This window comes from Uranotaenia lowii, chromosome 2 (assembly GCF_029784155.1).
Source record: "Uranotaenia lowii strain MFRU-FL chromosome 2, ASM2978415v1, whole genome shotgun sequence".
Lineage (NCBI taxonomy): Eukaryota > Metazoa > Arthropoda > Insecta > Diptera > Culicidae > Uranotaenia > Uranotaenia lowii.
In genome coordinates, this window is record NC_073692.1 from 404,752,666 (window position 1) to 404,774,269 (window position 21,604).

Genomic DNA, 21,604 nt, shown 5'->3' on the forward strand with positions numbered 1-21,604 from the left:
ACAAAATGTCTCAAAATCCCAAAAAAACTTCAGGCTCGTTGAGCAACTATTTCCCGTGGTCCGATCTGGCCCAAATTTGGCATGGGGCCTTTGTACTAGGCCTAGGAGCAATTCTAGCCTGCAGCGCATAACATTCCACAGGTTCTAAATATCCTATACTAATTTGGGGCACACTAGTGTAGAATCATTCCATCACATTCTGCGGCTGAAGCCTAAAAGTGGCCAAATTTATAGAGATTAGACTAGACGTTCTCCACAGTGGTTATTGAGTCAGTGCGGACTGACGTCATCTCCGGGAATCATCCTACACCCAAAGAAGAAGTTGAAAAATTTCAATGCCAGTCGGAGCTTGCTATGTGCCGAAAATGCGCTGAAAATTGCATTGCGCCAAAGATGATATGATTGCTTTCCCGTCACCGGCATAAAGAGTCGGGCTTTCGGGCAAAATAATGCAGTACCATTACATACAAACATTCAAGCGAAACAAGAAAAACATTTTGTGGGATTTTATCCTATTGGATAATCATCCCAGAAACAAGAAAATAAGGCCGTCGCACACAGGGGTAAAACAAAACATTTCTGACAAAACTATGCGTTTTAGACCTATAGTGTCTTCGAGACAAATAACCTACATTACAAGGGCTATTAACTTGGTTTTTTAAAAAATTGATTAATACACCTAGCAGTGAGTTAGAAAAACTTACTTTTTTAATATCCATTTTAGAGCTATTCTGTCTGAGAAAAGTTTTTAGCTTGTACCAATTCTAACAACTTTGCCAAAGAAGTCATTACTGTATCAATAATCGTTTCAAAGTTATGTCAATTTTTAAAAAAATATCATTCCGTTTTTCCAACATAACTTTTTTGCGAGTAGTTTTTCATATAAATAATGTTCTAGAGAGTTTTTGAGATAGTATTGTTGCACACTTTTGCTGAATACACTGTATAAAAATTTTGAAGTTTGAACGAGATATCTTGAAAATGCCTAACAAAAATAGTCATTTTTAACTGATTTTATCTCCTGAGTTCGGACGAGTTCGGTTACATATTTTACAGTTTTACAATCAGAAAAGTATCACCTTCCAAACAATATACAACTCAAAGTGGCCAATTGTGGTCTTCATAGTGTAGATGTCAATAGAAGTGAGCCGAAAATGAAGTTTCTAAACTAATTTGAGCCCATCTACCATCTCAAGTCCAAGTGGTTCAAGTAGGCCTCTGTTGGGAATTCAGCCTGATAGTAAAAATTATGCTCACGTGCCATGCTCCATCACAAAAAACGCACAGTGTCTTTCGTTTGGTGGGGGTTTGCCAGTGTTGTCTTATAATGAGAAAGGGAATTGCAAACGAGAACTGTTTTTTGCTTTTCTACTGCACAATTTGTCTATTTTTCCAAATTGGTCAACCTTTTAATTTTTTTCCTTTTTGCTTATTTTTGCCAATTTTGGCATTTTTTTTTCAATTTCGTTAATTTTATGATTTTGTTCATTTTTTCAGTTTTTTCGTTTTTGTCAATTATTGTCAATTTAGCTTTTTTTGTCAATTTTGTCACTGATGGCAAGTTTGTCAATTTAGTCGGTTTTATCGATTTTGTCAATTTGATCAATTTTGTTATTTTTCCAAATTTGACAATTTTGTCAGAATAGTCAATTCTGCAAATTAATTTAATTTAGTAATTTTTGACAATTTTGTAATTTTTGTTGGTTATTTTTGGCATTTTGCCGTTTTTGTCATTTCAGTCATTTCAGTCATTTTTATTGTTTTCGTTATTTTTGTCTTTGTTGAAATTTTTGTCTTTTTTGTCATTTTTCTTTTTTTTTTTGTCATTTTTGTTAATTTGTTTTAATCATTTTTTTAGTTTTCAATTTAGTGTCAATTTAGTCGATTTCGTTAAATTTGTCAATTTTGACAAATTTGTTAATTTTACCATTTTCGTCATTTTTGGCCCTTTTTTAATTTGTCCATCACGTCAATTTTATCATTTTTGGAGGGTCAATTTTTTCAATTTTTCCTATTGTCAATTAAGTCAAATTTGTTATTTTAGTAGATTTAGTCTTTTTTGATAATCTGTAAATTAAGTCGATTTTGTCCATTTTCACAATTTTGTAAAGCAAATAGAATAGAATTTTAAGGTCCTCTTCAAGAATTTCAAACATTTTTTTGAAAAATATTGATAACTGCAAAGCGGTACATTGAAAATCAAAAACTGCCATTGGAAACTGTTTTCTGTGGTTTTGTCTGGAATCAACGGACTGGAAAAAGATTTAAAGTTATTTTGATTTTCAAAGATTTATTATTTATGAAAATGCACTTCTGAGATGTCTGTTCTTATGTGAGAACTGTTTGCACATTTTTCTTAAAATTTTGTAAAAAAATAAATGTTTTTTCGTCGGTGTGTCTTGCAAGCACCTTCTTATAATACAATTTTGTCCAAAAATGGCCGGAACAAATTTCAAATCCTTCTTTTGTCACTCGGAGTTGGAACAACACGAGGGGGGGGGGGGGGGGGGGGGGACAATAAAAAATAATACGAAAAACGAATAAATTGGAATAAATTGCACAAAAACTTGTATGCAATAAAATCGCATACTATATCATTGTACAAAACCTATAAATCATGTGATTTTTGATCGAAAAATTCAATAAAATCAAGAATACACATGGTGAAATAACTTCCTTCTTCCAAAATTTGTTTTTTGATCTTGTTATCTTTCGGATACTTGAATTTTTATTAAATTTCCATGAAATACTTTAAACTTTATTTATTTCCCCCTTCGGGTTTTTTTTGGAAATTCCGAAGGGGGGGGGGGGGGGGGGAGATACAAAAGAAGAAATTGATATTTGTTTCAGCCTAATTTTTAAAAAAAATAACATGAGGAGCTTATTCCCCCCTATTCCCATGCTTGTTTCTCGAAGCTTCTCAAATGCTGGAAAACAGAAAAAATGAAAAAAAAAAAAAACGCTCAAATGTCTAGTTGGTCAGATTAAATCACCGACCACTGAGTGGGTATCAAATTTTGCTCCTTGAAAATGATCATTATAAGAACTCTTTCTAAGCCTTCAAGAAAGTTTTTCATTGAACATTTCACCAAACTTATCATGTCTTATATATAAAACAAAAGTTTAGTTGATTTTGTTTGGTTCCGGCATGAATTTTTATCCCAAACGATTACTACTTTTTTCGAATACTGCTCAGTTTTTTTGTCGAAAAGTAAAAAAAAATGCTGCAGAAATGTTGCAGTAAATTTCTATTTGCCTCACCTAAGAACCGGCTTTCTGGTGAATATAAATTTATTGCGGAAATCTTGCGGTAATATACTTAAAATCCAGTGCAGTTGATTTAAAGTGCAAGAAAATCTGAGAAATTACAAATCGACAAAAATTTTCAAACCAGATACCTGTGAAAATTCGTCAAAAATTCTGTGTTTCGCGTATTTTGACAATCTAAAAATGCAAAAAAGTGCCAAATTACGTCAAATTTTCAATCCTCTTTTCAAAATTCATCTGGTGTGACTTAACCAATTTTGACGGTTCATAGTTTGAAAAGTACAGTTTCTACAACATTTTATACATTTTTTTGTGGTGATCTTGAAAAATTTCAAAAAAACATATATCCTTATGTGCAACGTATAGCTTTTAACTTCAGCAGTGATTTTTTTTAGCATTCTGTAGCTGATCTTAGTCTTTTTTCTGAAGCATGTTTTTTCGGATTTTTTTCTTACACTTTGAACAACGAAAAACTTAAGTGTTGTATGTAGGTGAATAATATCTGAAAAACATATTTGTAAGATTACGAGGTTTCCTTTTCTTCTAGGCTTCCGAGTTGTTGTCAACCTCTCCCCAAATACTCTTATCACTTTAAACACCGTCTTTTCAGCCTAATTGAGCTCTTTCACCAACTATTTAGGTATAAATGCGACAAAAGAGAATTTTTGGTGAGCGTGCAGAAGACGCGGACTGTGAAAAGAAATTACAACTGCTATCCGAAATATAAGAGTAAATCATTCAAGCTTATCTGGCCTGTTGATCTTTGTTGAACTGTAAATGTAGAATAATTCATTGTGACAAGAAGACAGGGGGCATACTTATACAGTGCCGGTCATCATTCTATAAAAATGCTTTAACATAGCATGAACAATTTGTCCGTTAGAAATAGCCCAAAATCGACTAGTTGAAACTAAACACCCCTAGCATTTTTCAAGATACTTGAGTTTTATGACGAAATATTTTCTGCTACAGAAATAGAAATATCAGGGTTTTTCGGTTTATAATATAAATAACACGAGGTCCAACTTTCGTTTGGCAAAAATCTGAAAAATCTGTGCTTCATGACTAAGTCAAAAGGCTATTGAACCAACTATTTATCATTTCAGATTGTCTCAGAGGTCATAAAGATATCTTGTAACTTGTGATGTAAAGTGTCAACTGGCGACAACCATAACTAAAGTATTGAAAAAAATTCGACCATTCATGGTGTTGGTGAATCCTATTGCTGCATGCCGGAATTACAATATTGCACTAAATACACCCTTCTGAATGAGCATGCCGAATCCGAATGCACAAAATTCAAGATGCACAGGCCTCCATCACCCAGTAGGATAGATTACCGAGATCATCTTAAATCTTCAGTGATAAAAAGAAGGTTGCGATAAAAAACGGTTGGATCCCCTAAAAAATTGATAGCTTTAGTCAGATTTGCACCATTGGGCAAGGCGGTTGCCGAATTGATTTTAAATTCAACATTAAACAAAAATGGTGAAGGTTCATTTCGCCTATCAAGCGACTATTTTCTAACAGTTAAGAACAATTTACAGCCATCATACGGGATAATCGGTGCCGGTCTATCGGGAATCAATGCAGCGCGACATGCGCTGGACGCCGGTGGACAGGTGACCATTTTTGAGCAGACTGATAAAATTGGAGGAACGTGGGTTTATACCGATGAAACGGAAAAAGACAAAAATGGTCTGGAGGTGCATTCAAGTATGTATCAAGGGCTTAGGACGAATCTGCCGAAAGAGACGATGGGCTTCGCGGATTTTCCCATCGGTGATCAGGAAGATTCCTATGTTACATCGGAAGACGTACTGCAGTTCATCGTTCGGTATGCGGAGAAGTTCGACTTGAGAAAACTTGTGAAATTCGAACACCATGTGATTCGTGTAATTCCGCTGAGAGAAGGTGAAAAGTGGCAGGTGATCATAGTTTGAACAAATTTTAAACGGATTTTTCAACTTAGATTTTTTTGTCATAGGTCTTGGTGAAAGATCTAAAAACCGGTGATTACCATGAGCACACTTTCGACTTTTTGCTGGTGTGTAACGGGCATCATTTCCGGCCACTGTATCCGGAAATCGAGGGGCGCCGAAGGTTTAAAGGTTTACAGCTACACAGTCACGAGTATCGCTGTCCGGATCGATTTAGAGATAAGAAAGTCGTAATGATTGGTGGAAGTCACAGTGGGATGGATATTTCGATTGCTATAGCGCCAGTTGCCGAAAAAACTGTTCTTAGTCATCGATGTGCCCAGCCGCTGAATATCTTCTATGATAAAGTGATTCAAAAACCGGAAATAATTCGAATCTATGAGGACGAAGTTGAATATGTTGACGGAACGAGAGAGAAATTCGATGTGATAATTCACTGCACCGGTTATAAAATCGTCTTCCCATTTCTCAGCGCTGATTGTGGAATTTACGTCGAAGACAATCACGTGAGACGGTTGTTTAAACATATTATCAACATTCGATATCCTACGATGGCAATCATTGGGTTACCTTTTTCGGCTTGTTTCACATTGATGGTGGATTTACAGGTGAGATTTACGATAGCATTTTTCAGCGGATCCAGGAAGCTGCCGACTCGTGAAGAGATGCTCACCGATACGGCGGCCGATGAAGAGGAACGTATTTCGAAGGGATTGATGGGGAAGTTCGCTCATATGTTGGCCGGCGATATGCAGCAACGATACTACGATGCTTTGGCTAGTACTGCCGATGTTGAGCCGTTGAAACCGGTGCTGACTAAACTTTACGCGGTTTCGATAGCCGAGAAAAAGGAGGACATCATGAACTATCGAAAGCACAAGTATCGCATTGTAGATGATGAAAATTTCATTAAAATAGAATAGATTTATCATGGTAGTGTTATTTTTTGACAATAAGAGAAATCAAAACGTTTCGTTGAATCTTCTTCGCCTCTCAAAGATAACGGCAAGATCTTTGGATGTGTCGAACTATTTTCTGAAGAAAAAAGTCTCAATACGTGAACATATCTTCAACATGATATTTACTAAACTTACACGGAGAAAAAGTATGATATTTCCAACAATAATCCTTTTATATTCAATTACAGTCCCCCCACAATCATGGGTCACACATTGGATAATTCATCCCAGAAACAAGAAAATAAAAATTTAAACCACAGCGCTGTAGTGAGAATCGAACTCACATCACCAATTGTATCGTCTTGCCAGTCCGACATTCTAACCAGTGTACTATTCGAGCTTCATGCAGGACGAGGTATTGTCATTGAAGTTGAAATCCGAAGTTTTCGCGCTGGTGATCGGCAACCTTGCCAACTAGCGACGTTGTGAAATATCATTACTGGCAACGCTTTTGTAGTAATAACCAGCGTGCCTATACAGCAACGGGTGGTTGCATATTGAGCAACAGTAGGCAAGGAGTACCAAAAGTTTGTCATTGGTGGGGGGTGGAGACGGAGCGCTTTTTGACAGCGAATTGTTCGCCTACCATGCCTATGATTACGATTGCCTGTCACAAGATGGACGATTCCGTGTATTCACGCAGAGTAAACTTGAATTTTGGAACGAATTAAATCTGACTTTGATTAAAAACATTCATTTTTTTGAATCCAGCTCCTGTTTTCTTTGAATCAATGAATTATAGTTTTGATTGAAAAGAATAATTTTTGAAAGAAAGAATAAATTTTTTGAATTGAATAACTTTGGACTTTGATTTCAAACAAATTCTTTGATTCAAAAGAAATTTGTTCAATTGCATATTTCTTTAGAAACAAAGTAAATTTTCTTTCAACTTGTATAGTTATAGGACCACGGCCGACGGATAGATTTCCAAGTCTCTCGAACATGGAGAAAGCTGCGCAAAGTAACACCTCCCCAAATCCCGCGGTCGTATTTTTTCGGCCCAATCTTCAACGGCAATCACCAGTCGGACCAGCCAGCAGCTGGAGTGGCTTTCGGAAGTTTATTGACCGGCCCACGGAGAATGCGAAACTTTGTCAACGATATCAAGGACCCTACTCGGTTATAGTGAACCAGTGTTTTATGTGTTTGTGAATAAAAAAGAATTTAAGAACTAAAATTGTATCTTTTTATTATTCAAACTCCTAATAGGAACTTCGAAACAACAGGGTAAAAATCTTCCAATTGAAATAAATGGAAAATGGTTCAATGAATAAATGCTTTTAAATCTATATCTAAATTACCTTTGAGCAAAGATAATAACTTTAAATCAAATGAAACTGGTTTTTGTATCAAAGCATTACCCAACAAACATTTTTGCTGATTAAAAACGCCAATTCTCTGATCGTATGCTGTTTTGAGGTGCTGATTGCTGTTTCAGCTTTCTGGCTGAAGAAAGAAATATTTCAGCGCTGTTTCAGCGTATAAGGAAGTTTTATTTCAGCCAATAGAAAGTAGGGGAAAATTGGCTGAAGAATAACTCGTTCAGCCTTTGTCCAACCATTTTTGACACCTTCAAATTTGACAGCCGTCAGCTGTACAAGGGCAGCTTCGAAAGCGTCTTTCAGCAATACCAAACTTTTTGTTATTCATGACGAATCAAAATAATCTTTTGAATCGTCTAATGATTCGAAATTTCTCATTTTGCATGATAAAATGGCCTTGCCGGGAAATTAACATTTTATTCTCGTAGCAATTTCAATTTCTTCATATGAAATTGACCTTGGTTGAGAAATATTTTGGTCGCTTAAGAGCGACACTTTTCTGCTCCTTCGCAGAATGCATGGTTGGTTCTGCCTTCTGCGGCATGTGACCAACAAGTCGTAGGTTCAAAGTTCGAGACAAGTTCAAATGAAGAAAAAATAACACGGGAGGTGAAAATTAGCTGGCAAACATCGGACATACATCGGTCAACTTTCTTTTTGTTTTTTTTTGTTGCTCCGTCAATTGACGTTCCATGTGGTTTCATGTCATCTTCGCTGATTAATTTCTCCAGATCTCGATGTTTAAGGGCTGAACAGCAGCTTCTCTCTGAATTTGGGTTGCCTTCTTTCAGCAAGATAGCTGTTTTAAAATTAGAACTAAACAATGTTTCAGCGGTTGTTCAGCAAAAAATGTTTGTTGGGTAATATCAAAGCATCTAAGATTTTTCAAAAGAAAAAATCTTTGAAACAGAGGAAAATGCATTTGAACCAAAGGATTTTTTATTTATACCAAAACCAAAGGAAAAAATCCTTTGTTTTTGCGGCACTTTCCTTTGAAATAAAAAATCTTTGGTATAAGAACACACCCGAAGTTGTACACGTCCTGATAATAACTTGTCGCCAGTGAGTGTCGCCAGTAAATGTCGCCAGCGCTCATTGACGATAACTCCGGTTTGGGGATTCAGCGACAATATATTTGTCATAGGCTTTCTGTTACCGATCAATCACAAAAAACGTACAACGGCGGCTTCCCGGCGTTTGGCCTCCTTTCAATGCATTCCTTTGTCTTAAGATGGAAACGGGAAAGGGAACGGGAGTGAAGGAACGGGAAACCCATTGAATGAGAACTGTGCTTTGCTTACTGCCTGCTATTACATACACACGCTACATATACACAGCTGCTAAAGCCGGGCAGCTTGGCCGGTGTTGTTTGCCGGTAAATTGAAGGAATGTTTTTGTTGTTGCTTTTGCTACATACACACGCACAGCTTAGCCGTGTTTGCCGGTTGATTGAATTAGAAGGAAGTTTTTGTTGTTGCTTTTGCTACATTCACACGCACAGTGCTCGGTTCGCTGGCTGCCTGGTGTTGGCCGGTATTTATTTCCATCCTTCTTCGGCTTGTGATGCGATGGGGAGGGACGCGAAAACGTTTTTATTTTGTTTCATTCAGACATACGCAATTCGGTTGCGCTGGTAGGTTAATGCCGGTGGGCGCAAATCGAATCAGTGCCGGTCGCGTTATCTTCTTGTACCAATGATGCTATGAAATTGACTACACGCCATTGGCACAGAGGCTGAATTTTGGGTGTACTTATCAAAATTTCAACAATACATATAATAGACAATTGATTTCTAACATTCAACAATATACATGATACATTGGTCCATGGTTGTATGAATAATTTTGTGCATTCAACTATAAATATACTAGATTCAACTATAATGTACGATTGATGTCATACATTCGATAATTATTATAATAGATTCAACTATAATCATATGATTGATTTGATTTTAAATATGATAGATTGAACTATAATAATATGATTGATTTGATGATAAATATGATAGATTCAACTATAATAATATGATTGATTTAATTATAAATTTGATAGATTCAATTTTATTTCTTTGAAAGATTCAATGAGGTCAACTATAAATATTGAAAATTTAAATTTTGTTTATATTGGAAGTTATCATTTCTTAAAATGTTTTTTTTTCGGAATAATTATATGGCTAGGATTTATTTTCTTTTAATTTATTATTTCAGCATTTTTCATCTAGTTCGTTTTAGCCGCCACCATGCTAGAAAAGCTGACCGGAAATCCCGATATCTACGACTTGGTTCCTCCGCTGTTGTTCTTTTTGCAACTTGATGTATTTGCCCAGCAAATTGTGCGTATTAACTAATCGGTCCCGGACGACCTCCTAAGAAGTCCGTGCTTCTGCACCCGGCGAAGATTGACCTTGTGGTGGGGAAAATTCACTCAATATCATGACAACAATCTATCATACGCTGACTTACCAATGCTAGTTTCCTGTGGGATTCTGCCAGGATCACGTAAAGGAACGTCGAGACCTGCGTCGATTTCACGGGCAGCCAGAGTAGGTGTACCTTTCCCGATTCCAGAAACTGTCGACCTACTACACGACCGCTGCCAGGAACTGGTAGAGGAAAATGTTTCCCTATTGCCGGAGAGCGCTTGTGCTCTGCCACCGACGTCAGGAACTACCAGCTGAGTCCTGAAAACAGAACTACGATCGCTGTAGGGAACACGTACTGCTCTCACACTTACGATTTTTTTTTTTAATTTTTGCTGATGAACACTATAGTATTCAAGTATCACACAATTAATCATAGAAACATAGTTTAATTTACTATATTTATAGTTCAATACCAAGAATCAATCATACATTTGTAGTTGAATTTATCATATTTACAGTTGAATCAACTATACCACTACAGTTGATTCTATCATATGTATAGTTAAATGTTAGAGGTCAACCAGAAATGTATAGTTGAATCTTTTATGTTTATAGTTAAAGACAAACACCGTCTTAGCCGATTTAGGCTTTACAGACTGAGCAAATGACGTGCTTAAGATTAACATTTAACATTCAGTACCGAGATGGGAATCGAACCCATGCCATCAGTGGACCTAGCAATTACCGTCTTACCACGCTAACCACTCGACCACTGAGACGTACGAAAGTAGTTGAATGCCTAAAATCAATCATACAAATGTAGTTGAATCCATCACAATAACAATTGAATCATATATACCATTACGTTGAATCCATTATATTCATAGTTTTGCGTAAAGCCAATCATCAGTTCGTAGTTGAGTCTCTTATATTTATAGTTGGATGCGAAAAAATCAACTACGCTTTGATGATTGGTATAACCAGCTGAAATAATTAGAACAACTGTGGTCTTTTTTCTCCGTGTCCTTTTTTGTAGTTGTTAAAACATCGAGCCTTGGTATATTTATGTACCACAACGCACAAACCTTTCATGAACGAATGGTGAAATGGTGAATTCAGCCATAAATATGGTTGTCTGATTCTGACCAGAGATGCCATTCTCTACCGAGAAAAAACGGAGAACGAAGAACGGAGAATAAAACACCCTCGTGCGATAGCTGCAAATCACCCGGGTGAGATTTTGTGTTCCTCTCCACACATTATTTGCACCCCGGTTTCGAGAGCCACACACACCTAATTTCAATAGCTACGGCGTGCGACAATTTGTCACATTAGAGCATCCCGGTGAAAACACAGAACCGACTAGTTCAAGCCACGAAAAAGCAAAGACAAAAACAAACACGATGGTGTGCATAATAATAGCTTCAACAAACGATGAATGTTTCGGGCGAGTGGTTCAGCTTCGTATGTATTGGTAAACGCAACAAGCCAAGCCAGCTGCCGTCGCTGTCGTTCTCCGTGGTGAAAAAATTTTGTCGCTGTAGTGTGTGTTCGCTTTGTCGTGTTGATTTACAGATTCTCTGGTTCGGCTAAAAATCTCTGCGGTGCGTTTCAGAGAATCTCTACCGAGAATCGAAAACCGAGCACGTCGGTGATTCTCGATAGAGAAATGGCAAGCCTGATTCTGACCAGTCTGAACTCAGTTGAATCAGAAAATAATGTTTTGAACAAAAAAAACATGGCTGATTAAGCGTTGCAAAGTGAAATCTTCCAGTCTTATTTTCAGAATCAGGATCAGGCAGGATAGTTTGTTTCAGGCATTCAACTTAAATAAAGATGAGGCATTGATCTTTTTAGCAATCGACAACTGAGGACCCTGCATAGTTGATTCAACTTCACATTCTGGTTGGATTCATCTCCGATATTAATGCTGATTAGACAAAATATTAAATCCAATCTATAATCAGTCACTATGACAATCATGTAATTTTGCAAAAAAGTTTTTTTTGACTAGGTATTGTTTTTTTAGGATACTCAACGAAGGTACTGGAGTAAGGATTTCTGAATTTTCCCCTCCCATTTGGAGGCCTTGAATCGTACGATTTTTTTTTAAAATCACCTAGCAAAGTCGATTATAGTCGCAAAGGCTTCGTGCCGCAAGCCGAAATGTGCCGGGATAAGGACGGAGGCATCCTGACGGACAATCGTGAGGTGATCAAAAGGTGGAAGCAGCACTTCGATGAACACCTGAACGGCGCACATGCAGGAGATCAAGACGGTGGGGGAAGGTACATCGCCGGCGTAGCCAACGACGTAGAGGAGCCAATCCCAACGATGAGTGAAGTTAAGGAAGCCATTCGCCAGCTGAATAGAAACAAATCGGCTGAGAAGGATGGCATTGCAGCCAAACTCATCAAAATGGGCCCGGAGAAGTTGGCCGATTGCCTACACCGGTTGACAGTCCGGATCTGGGACATAGAACAGCAACCGGAGGAGTCGAAGGAGGGAGTAATATGCCCCATCTACAAGAAGGGCGACAAATTGGACTGTGAGAACTACCGAGCGATCACTGTCCTCAATGCCGCCTACAAAGTGTTATCCCGAATCCTACTCCGCCGCCTAATGCCACAAGCAAACAGATTCGTGGGAAGTCACCAGGCCGGCTTCATGGAGGGACGGTCAACGACGGACCAGATATTCATATTACGGCAAATCCTCCAAAAATGCCGGGAACACCAAGTCCCCACGCACCACCTATTCATCGACTTTAAAGCCGCATACGACACGATCGACCGTAAAGAGCTATGGAAAATCATGGACGAGAACGGCTTTTCCGGGAAGCTGATCAGACTGACCAAGGCGACGATGGATGGAACGCAGTGCTGTGTGCGGATCTCGGGTGAATTGTCGAGTTCATTCGAATCACGCAGGGGGCTTCGACAAGGTAATGGTCTATCCTACATGATGTTCAACGTGGCGCTAGAAGTTGTTATTCGACGAGCGGTGGGCGAAATGCGGGGCACGATTTTCAACAGATCCAGTCAACTTATCTGCTTTGCCGATGACATTGATATAGTCGGCAGATCATCTGCGGCGGTGGAAGACATCTACCGGAAACTGAAACGCGAAGCAGGAAGTATTGGGTTGATGATTAATACGTCCAAGACGAAGTACATGCTGGCCTGCGGATCCGAGACCGACCGAACCCGCTTGTCCAGTAATAACAAGGTCACGATCGATGGCGACGAGCTAGAGATAGTCGAAGACTTTGTCTATCTCGGCTCACTGGTGACCGCAGACAATGACACCAGCCGTGACATCCGGAGGCGAATTATCAACGGAAGTCGTGCCTACTATGGGCTCCACAAGCAAGTGCGGTCGAGAAGACTTAGCCCTCGCACGAAGTGTAACCTGTATATGATGCTCATTAGACCGGTCTACGTGAAATCTACGTGAAATCAGTGATAACGCCACACTTTGACTATTGCGCTACAATACTGCTACATGCATCAGATACGCAGACAAAGCGGCTACAAAGAATTCAAAACAAGATAATGAGAGTGATAATACGATGCAACCGATATACTCCTAGTGCTTTTATGCTTGATATGCTGCAATGGTTGTCAGTTAAGCAGAGGATTACATACAACAGTTTAATTTTTATATTCAAAATGAAGAAAGGAATGTTACCAACTTATTTGTTGGATGGCCTGCAGTACGGAATCGATATCCACAGATACAGTACAAGGAGAGCTCAAGATTTTAGATTGCCGAACACGAAAAAAGAGATGAGCAAACGATCTATTTTCTACAACGGATTGAAGATGTATAATGATCTACCGATGAACATCAAAGACAGTTCAAACTTGAATGTTTTTAAGAAGCTGACAATACAATATGTCAAACAGACAATTTGATACAAAGACTAATCCTAAAAAGGATCATATCAATGTGATGAAGTTCTGACGAAGCATCAGACAGAAAATTGTACGGTGATGGACATACGCGGGAGTAAGACGAACAAGTCGTACAGAAATTGAACTATCAATGTTAATATAATTATCCAGAGGATAAAACAGTCCCTCCCACTCCTAAAGAAGCGTATGGGGTGGAGGTTGGACCCAAATGGGCCAATGGGACCATCACAAAAAAAAAAAAACCGGTTGTTCTCTACGGGCACGAGACATGGATATTGCTCGAGGAGGACCTGCGTACACTCGGAGTATTCGAGCGACGAGTGTTAAGAACCATCTTTGGCGGCGTACAGGAGAACGGAGTGTTTAGGCGAAAGATGAACCACGAGCTCGCGCGACTCTACGGCGAACCCAGTATCCAGAAGGTGGTGAAAGCTGGCCGGATACGCTGGGCGGGACATGTTGCGAGAATGCCGGACGACTGTCCTGCAAAACAGGTGTTCGCTACGAATCCGGTAGGAACAAGACGAGCGGGGGCGCAACGAGCGAGGTGGTTAGACCAAGTGGATCGTGATCTGGCGAACGTGGGGTGCCCGAGGAATTGGAGAACGGTTGCCATGGACCGAGTGAATTTTAGGAATTATGTTCGTCAAGTTATGTCGTGAGACGGAATACTATGTAAATAAATAAATAACAGTCGTTTTAACATCTTTATGTCATTCGCGACTTCTATCAACGTTGCAGTTGGCGGACAGTCATTGAAAACCTTACCCGGTACAACTTGGGCTCGAACTCACGGACACCGGCTCAGTTGCTTCCGACTTGCCACTTTTTTCTTTTTTTTTTTTTACAAGATGGAAATTTGACTTCAAACCATAACAGCCGGGTGTTTGCTGCCGTGTGTGGGTTCGTCCCACTAAAACCACCTTGGGCTTCGTGTGCCAGATGTGCCCCTTGGTTTTACCCTATGATACTACATCAAGGGGTAGGCTGTGCTCATGCACTTATACATCTCACCCTTTTCCTCTTTCTCAATTTTTCCTCAATTTCTCCTTGATCATCGTTCTGCTTTATCCTTTTTCTCCTTTTTCCTCCTTCTCCTTTTCCTCTATCGCCAACTTCAGACTGGTACGGAAGACTCCGAAACGTGTGCCGGTTAGGTAACGCTTTCATAATAACTCACGCCCGTCACAGCAGCCACTATCCCGGGGACCTCGAAACGTGTGCCGGTTAGGTAACGCTTTCAAAGTAACTCGCGCCCGTCACAGCAACCACTTCCGCAGGATTTCTAACCACCAAGGCATGGCCGATTGAGAAACTACCAAGCTAGAATCCCGACACGACCACCCCGAATGGTATCTCCGCTTCCTTTTGCTGCAGGAAAGATCGTAGCTGAGTACGTGAGACCTTTTAAGTCCCACCACACGTATGAGTCCAGATTAGGGTTATACCGCGCCCTAAGATCGCGTTGCTTTTGAATTGAAGTGTCATACGAGGCCCAAGACCTTTCATTAGCTTGTCAAATTTGGTTGACTATCTCGCTCTCTCCGTTCATCATCTTTCCTGATCCTTATCAGATCGCGCATGATTTGCGAGATTTCGTCGACTATAGCACGCCATGACTGTTCGTCGCGACACATTTCACTCACTATGTTTTCAGCGTTCAAATTTTGAAGTTGAATTGAACCTGGGGCAGACAAAGATAGCATGTTCTGCTGATTCCTCCGTCTCTACGCATTCCGGGCAATAAGGCGAGCTGATAAGCTTAAACCGATGAAGGTATTGCTTAAAACACCCATGACCCGAAAGGAACTGCGTCAGGTAGAAGTTGACCTCTCCATACTTCCGATTTACCCAGTCTGAAAGTCTCGGGATTAGCCTATGCGTCCATCTTGCGTTGTTCGATGCGTCCCATTGCTCCTGCCACTTGAGCATTGACGCTGCTCGTTGAATATTACGCACTCCTCTAACAGCTCTTGCTTTGTAACATTCCATATCCTCCGCCAGAGTTATGTCGATGGGAACCATGCCCGCGATGACAAAAGCTGCATCTGCTGATATGGTCCTGTACGCACAGGAAACTCGCATGGCTATCAACCGATGTGTGCTCCGTAATTTGGATCTGTTGCGCTCTACCTCTATCGCGGAGCTCCAGGCCGCTCCTCCGTATCGTAGTTTTGACAGTGCTACGCTCGCAAGGAGACGTCTCTTGCTACTCTTTGTACCATGGCAGTTCGGCATAATCCAGGCCAATGAATCTATGACTTTCGATGCACTTTCGCAACAGTATTTGACATGCGCACCAAAACTTAAGCGATGGTCGACCATTACTCCAAGGTATTTCAGCTGCTGTTTCGAAGATGTCGTGTGCCCTCCAACAGTAATCTCCATGTGCGGCACAACTCTTTTATTGGTCACGAGCAGAACTTCAGTTTTATGGTGAGCTATCTGAAGCTTAACTCCCTCCATCCAGATGCCAACCCTTTCTACGGACACCGTTGCAAGGTCTTCTACCTCCTCGATTGTTTCGCCGGTAATCATGAGCACGATATCGTCAGCAAATCCGACTATCTGCACGCCTGCTGGTAGTTTCAGCGTTAACACCTCATTATACATGGCATTCCAAAGCACAGGTCCGAGTATGGAACCCTGTGGAACACCCGCTGTTAAGGCAGTAAATCGTATCCCAGTTTCGGTTTCGTACGTCAGGATTCGATTTTCGAAGAAGCTTCCTATTATCCTGCAGAGAGTATTGGGAACAAGCATTCTGTGAAGCGCTTTGGCAATCGCTTCCCAGCTGGCATTGTTGAAGGCATTCTTAACGTCGATCGTCACAATGGCGCAGTGACGAACACCTGTTCGCTTCTTTTTATATGCGCGCTTTGCGTACTCTGTCACCATACGGATGGCGTCCACCGTAGATCTCCCTTTCCGAAAACCGAACTGTCTGTCCGACAGTCCACTTCCGCCTTCTGTGTATATAATAAGTCTGTTTAATATTATCCGCTCCAGTAGCTTACCAAGGGTGTCCAGCAGACAAATGGGTCTATATGATGATGGATGCCCTGGGGGTTTCCCGGGTTTCGGTAGTAGCACCAACTTCGCCGTTTTCCACGAATTGGGAAAAGATCCCTCGTCGAGACACTTTTGTAGCACCACTCTGAAAGTTGCCAACTGAGGTATGTCACAAGGCCCAAAGTCCGGATTTTGATTTGAAATTTTCAATACAAAATCCAGACTCAGCAGCATTTCGACTTTCAACAATTTTTTGATGCTTAATTTTTTCGAACAATCTTAAAAATTCAGTTTGACCACAAGTACAAATTAGTACTACTTTTTTTTCCTAATTTGAAAGAAAAATGTGAATTTTGCATCTATTGATTATCTGGACAAGAGAACCTAACTATGTCCTACGAATAATAAAACAAATTGAACTGCCATTTAAAATATAGCAAAAGGCAGTTAAGGGGGGGTAGGGTCTAACGGGTAAAAAAAACACCATTTTCACGATTTTTTCTTAGAGCTATCGTTCAAACAAATGTATTAAAAATTTTTGCATTATACAAAGCATTGTTAAAAGAACATTTAGTAATTTTTTCGTAGAAAAATATTGAAAAATGAGCCGGTGACGAAGCACTTTCGAGGATGCCTTTTAGAAAACAGGATTTGCGGTGGACACTGTATCTCAGCACAGAATCATCTGAAGTCAAAAAATCAGAGCAAAATATTTTTAATAGATGTTTTTCTGGACCCCAACGTTTTTATTTAACTTTAAAAAAATTTTATGAAATTTTTGTGGCTGTTTGAAGTAAAAACTACGATTTTTCTCGAAAAAATCCGCCATTTTTTATCTGTAAAATCTCCCCAAAGTAAAAAAAAAAGAAAAAAGAAAAACGTTGGGGTCTGGTATTTTATATGTAGAAAATATGTTCCAAATTTGAAAAGAATCGGTGAAGTAGTTTTCAAATGACGATGTCCACGGGCTTTAAAAATGTGCCTTCGAGAAAAACGCGTTTGAAGTTCCTGCTCTCTCTCTCTCTTGCAGTATTAGATAAGCGGAGATAAAGGCCTATAATTTCTACAGTTTTGCTTCGATTGACTTGAAAATTTGACACAACATTCTTGAAATGTTTAACAATAAAAAAATAAAAAAATCGATTTTTTGAAAGAGACCCTACCCCCCTTAAGACACTACTAGTTGATAATTTTTAAGGTTAAAGTTTTCTGTCTCATTAAAGGTCCTTAAGCCTTAAGGCTGTCATCAAACAATTCATCAAAGACATCGAAGACATTAACAAATATTTGAATACATTTCAGAATTTTTGTAAATTTATTTTTAAGAATAGTTTTATACTTTTTGTCAAATAACTTTAGTAAAAACGGTTTTTTTATAGTTTTCAGTTATCTCATAACATTTATTACATACGTAAATTTTTGAAATAGTCCACACAGAATCAACATTAAAAATTTCTGACAATGATCTCGAACCGTCGATAAACTAATGCCCAAATCCCAGTTCCGCATCGTAGCTTATCTCAAATCGTTCGTCGTCTAGCACCCGAAACACGTCATTCCGGTAGGTGGCCAAATCTTCGTTCTTGCGCTTGTTACTGGCAATGTGCATCCGCGGTATGACCACCGGCATCGGTTCGATCCCGGCTGTTTTTGCTAGATCGGCATAGTACGCCGCCTGCACCTCACCTCCCATCTGGTGAGCTTTTCGCTTGGCCAATCCCCTGCTCCATCGAGCCTCCATTTCCGCCTCATAATCTTGGATCATTTCTTTTTGCGTAGGTAACTGCTTGCGATCAGAATAAAATTGCAGGGTAAAACGGACCTGCAGATCAAACATGGGACTCGTACAGACATGGTACGGAATTCCAATGAAAGCCATCGTAGGATTGTTGATGTTAATTATATGCTTGAACAGCGGTTTTACCCAACTATCCTCAACCTGGATTCCGCAGTCAGGACTCAGGAAAGGAAAGCTGAAGTAATAACCCGTGCAATATAAAATAAAATCGACTTCATAGCATGAACCGTCGGTAAATTCCACGGTATGTTTGTGTAACCTTTGGACATCGGCCACTTGAACTACTTTGTCCGGCAGTTTCGTATGCTTTAATTTCTCATGCACGTGATGACTAAAGTACACATTTTTGGCATATTTGGCAGCAGCAAATATCAGGTCTTTTCCACTGGGACCGGCTCCAATGATTAGTACCTTACGATCTTGGAAGATTGACGGTGATCGGTAATTGTGACTGTGCAATTGCGTTCCTTCAAAGATTTCTAGACCTTCATAGCCAGGTGTTAGTGGCTCGAAGTAATGTCCGTTACTTACTATGACATAATCGAAGGATTCACTTTTCGTCGTATTATTCCTAATATCTTTCACTGTAACGTTCCAACGTCCACTTTTTTCTATTGGCTTAACTTCTTCGACCAAATGTTCGAATTGAACATGATCAACAACGTTAAAGTGGTTGGCGTAACTTTTCAAAAATTCCAAAACCTCGCTCGAAGGTATGTACGATCGTCTCTGCGCAGGCATTTCAAAGTCAGCGAATCCCATCACCTCCTTCGGTAGATTGGTCCAAAGCCCTTCATACATACTGCTATGAATCGGTAATCCATTTTGATCCGTTCCAACTTTATCGGTATACACCCAGGTGCCACCCACTTGAGTGGTTTGCTCATAAACGACCACCTCAGCCGTCCCAACTGGTTCCTGAAGAACATATTTTGCCGCACAAATTCCGGCAGCACCGGCTCCGATCACGCAGTACCGTTTGGCTACCTAAAATTCAAGTGAGACCGATTTGAATTTCTTTTTGGCAACCTGATGAGATAACAATAAATCCATGTCACTCACCATTCTGTTTTGTTTACGCAGATAACCTCCCGGCTCAGGCGTAGCAGCAGTTTGAAGTCTGTTGTATCAGGCCATGAAAGCAAATCAGCAACTAAACACAGCTAGTCGTGAAGAGTATGAGCAGGGGCATTTTTTCGAGATATGCTTTCTCATCATACGGCACCATGGGGTAGAAGGAGCTCTCTTGTTGTCCAATGAAAAATTATAGAAGGATAGAATTTTTTAGACATATGTATGTTGGTTAGGACGGCAGCCAAATGGGTCATGCAGAATTTTGCAAATCGACCATATATATTTTGTTGATTGTCCCAAAAGAAACTGACCTGTGCAGCTCAACAGGGTTTGATTTAGAGGTGACTCAATTTCAATTTTTTTTAAATTCCCGCATTTTTCCCGACCTTTTCCAGCTTGGTTCCCGATTATCAAAAACAAAAAAGATTCACTAAAGCTCTATTTACCGGTTTTCTATCTTTAATAAGTGATTTAATTAGGTATAATTTTTTTTTACTTTCTCCCGGGGGAAAAATGGTCAGAATTTGACCAAATCGTATTTAACGCGATCAGAATTTTTGGAGAAACTTTTGTTGAATGTACAAATCATTCCTACCAGACTACAAAAAACAAAATTTATGAATTTTAAGGATTAGTAATTTTTAATCCAAGAAACTAATTTTCGTCAATCATATTTGCTTTTTCGGTCTTTCAAATGAGATTCGAATTCTCCCAGTAAACACGAATCGGCAGAGAGGTAACTCAAATCGCCAGAGGGATCGTAACGATCTCTCTGGCGATTTTGCATCATCACATCGGCAGAGAGGAACACACCATACCCAGTAAGCGCGTCTTCTCAGAAATCGACAGAGCATACAAAAAATTGAGATTTGAGTCGCCGCACTTAGAATAAAACGATTAATTTCGATGACACTCCAAGAACGCAAATTATCTCTCTCGGTTTGTCCTGCCGAGATACCTAGAGGCAACGAAGTACGAAGACGAATGCGTAATGCGTACATGCGAAATCAGTTTGAATCGTACGCTCGTACGGTGCGCACGCATTTTATCCCCGTGTTTTTTATACGTGTGCTTTCAATCGTAGCAGTCGACTTCTCAGGCAGGCAAACAGGCGTCTCGAAGGGGAACATGTGTGTTTCTTTGGAGGGCGTGTTATAGATTATATCGTGGCACTCACCCAAGGCACGCGTATGGTGTGTTCCTCTCTGCCGATGTGATGATGCAAAATCGCCAGAGAGATCGTTACGATCCCTCTGGCGATTTGAGTTACCTCTCTGCCGATTCGTGTTTACTGGGTACGCGTGCCTTGGGTGAGTGCCACGATATAATCTATAACACGCCCTCCAAAGAAACACACGAACACAATCCGAATCGTGTTTGTATGTTCCCCTTCGAGACGCCTGTTTGCCTGCCTGAGAAGTCGACTGCTACGATTGAAAGCACACGTATAAAAAACACGGGGATAAAATGCGTGCGCACCGTACGAGCGTACGATTCAAACTGATTTCGCATGTACGCATTACGCATTCGTCTTCGTACTTCGTTGCCTCTAGGTATCTCGGCAGGACAAACCGAGAGAGATAATTTGCGTTCTTGGAGTGTCACCGAAATTAACCGTTTTATTCTAAGTGCGGTGACTCAAATCTCAATTTTTTGTATGCTCTGTCGATTTCTGAGAGGACGCGCTTACTGGGCTGTTGTTTCAAAATTTTGTCATAGTGATGGTGCTTAGTTTGGCCTGGTCAAACCCAACTAAGTATTCGTTAAAAAGTTCACTAAAGATTCTCTATGTTAAATTCTAACAAACATTAGAAGATAAGCCCTAAAACTCGAAACTGGACTACGCATTTTTTTGAAAGTTTATCCATCAAAAACTCAACTTTTTCTGAACCATTTTATTATTTAAAGATTCACAACTCAACAAATCTCTCTAAAGTAACCTCTGACTTC

The 21,604-nt window shown here is 39.8% G+C and overlaps 2 protein-coding genes across 2 annotated transcripts; one reads left to right on the forward strand and one right to left on the reverse strand.

Moving 5' to 3' along the window:
- The first annotated feature begins 4,535 nt into the window (after window positions 1–4,535).
- Window positions 4,536–6,130, forward strand: LOC129743361 (uncharacterized). Its single transcript, XM_055735345.1, has 3 exons — window positions 4,536–4,755; window positions 4,815–5,195; window positions 5,255–6,130. Exons 1-3 carry the CDS (start codon window positions 4,753–4,755, stop codon window positions 6,128–6,130), a joined length of 1,260 nt encoding a protein of 419 aa, XP_055591320.1. The 5' UTR covers window positions 4,536–4,752.
- Window positions 6,131–18,177: 12,047 nt separating this feature from the next.
- Window positions 18,178–19,761, reverse strand: LOC129747146 (senecionine N-oxygenase-like). Its single transcript, XM_055741189.1, has 2 exons — window positions 19,643–19,761; window positions 18,178–19,567 (listed from the first exon to the last, which is right to left on the reverse strand). Exons 1-2 carry the CDS (start codon window positions 19,643–19,645, stop codon window positions 18,266–18,268), a joined length of 1,305 nt encoding a protein of 434 aa, XP_055597164.1. The 5' UTR covers window positions 19,646–19,761; the 3' UTR covers window positions 18,178–18,265.
- Window positions 19,762–21,604: the final 1,843 nt, after the last annotated feature.

Excerpts from the sequence above, each read along its gene's own strand:
- LOC129743361 (XM_055735345.1), top strand. Across the intron at positions 5,196-5,254 it reads GAGAAGGTGAAAAGTGGCAG|GTCTTGGTGAAAGATCTAAA; the intron begins GTGATCATAGTT and ends TTTTTGTCATAG.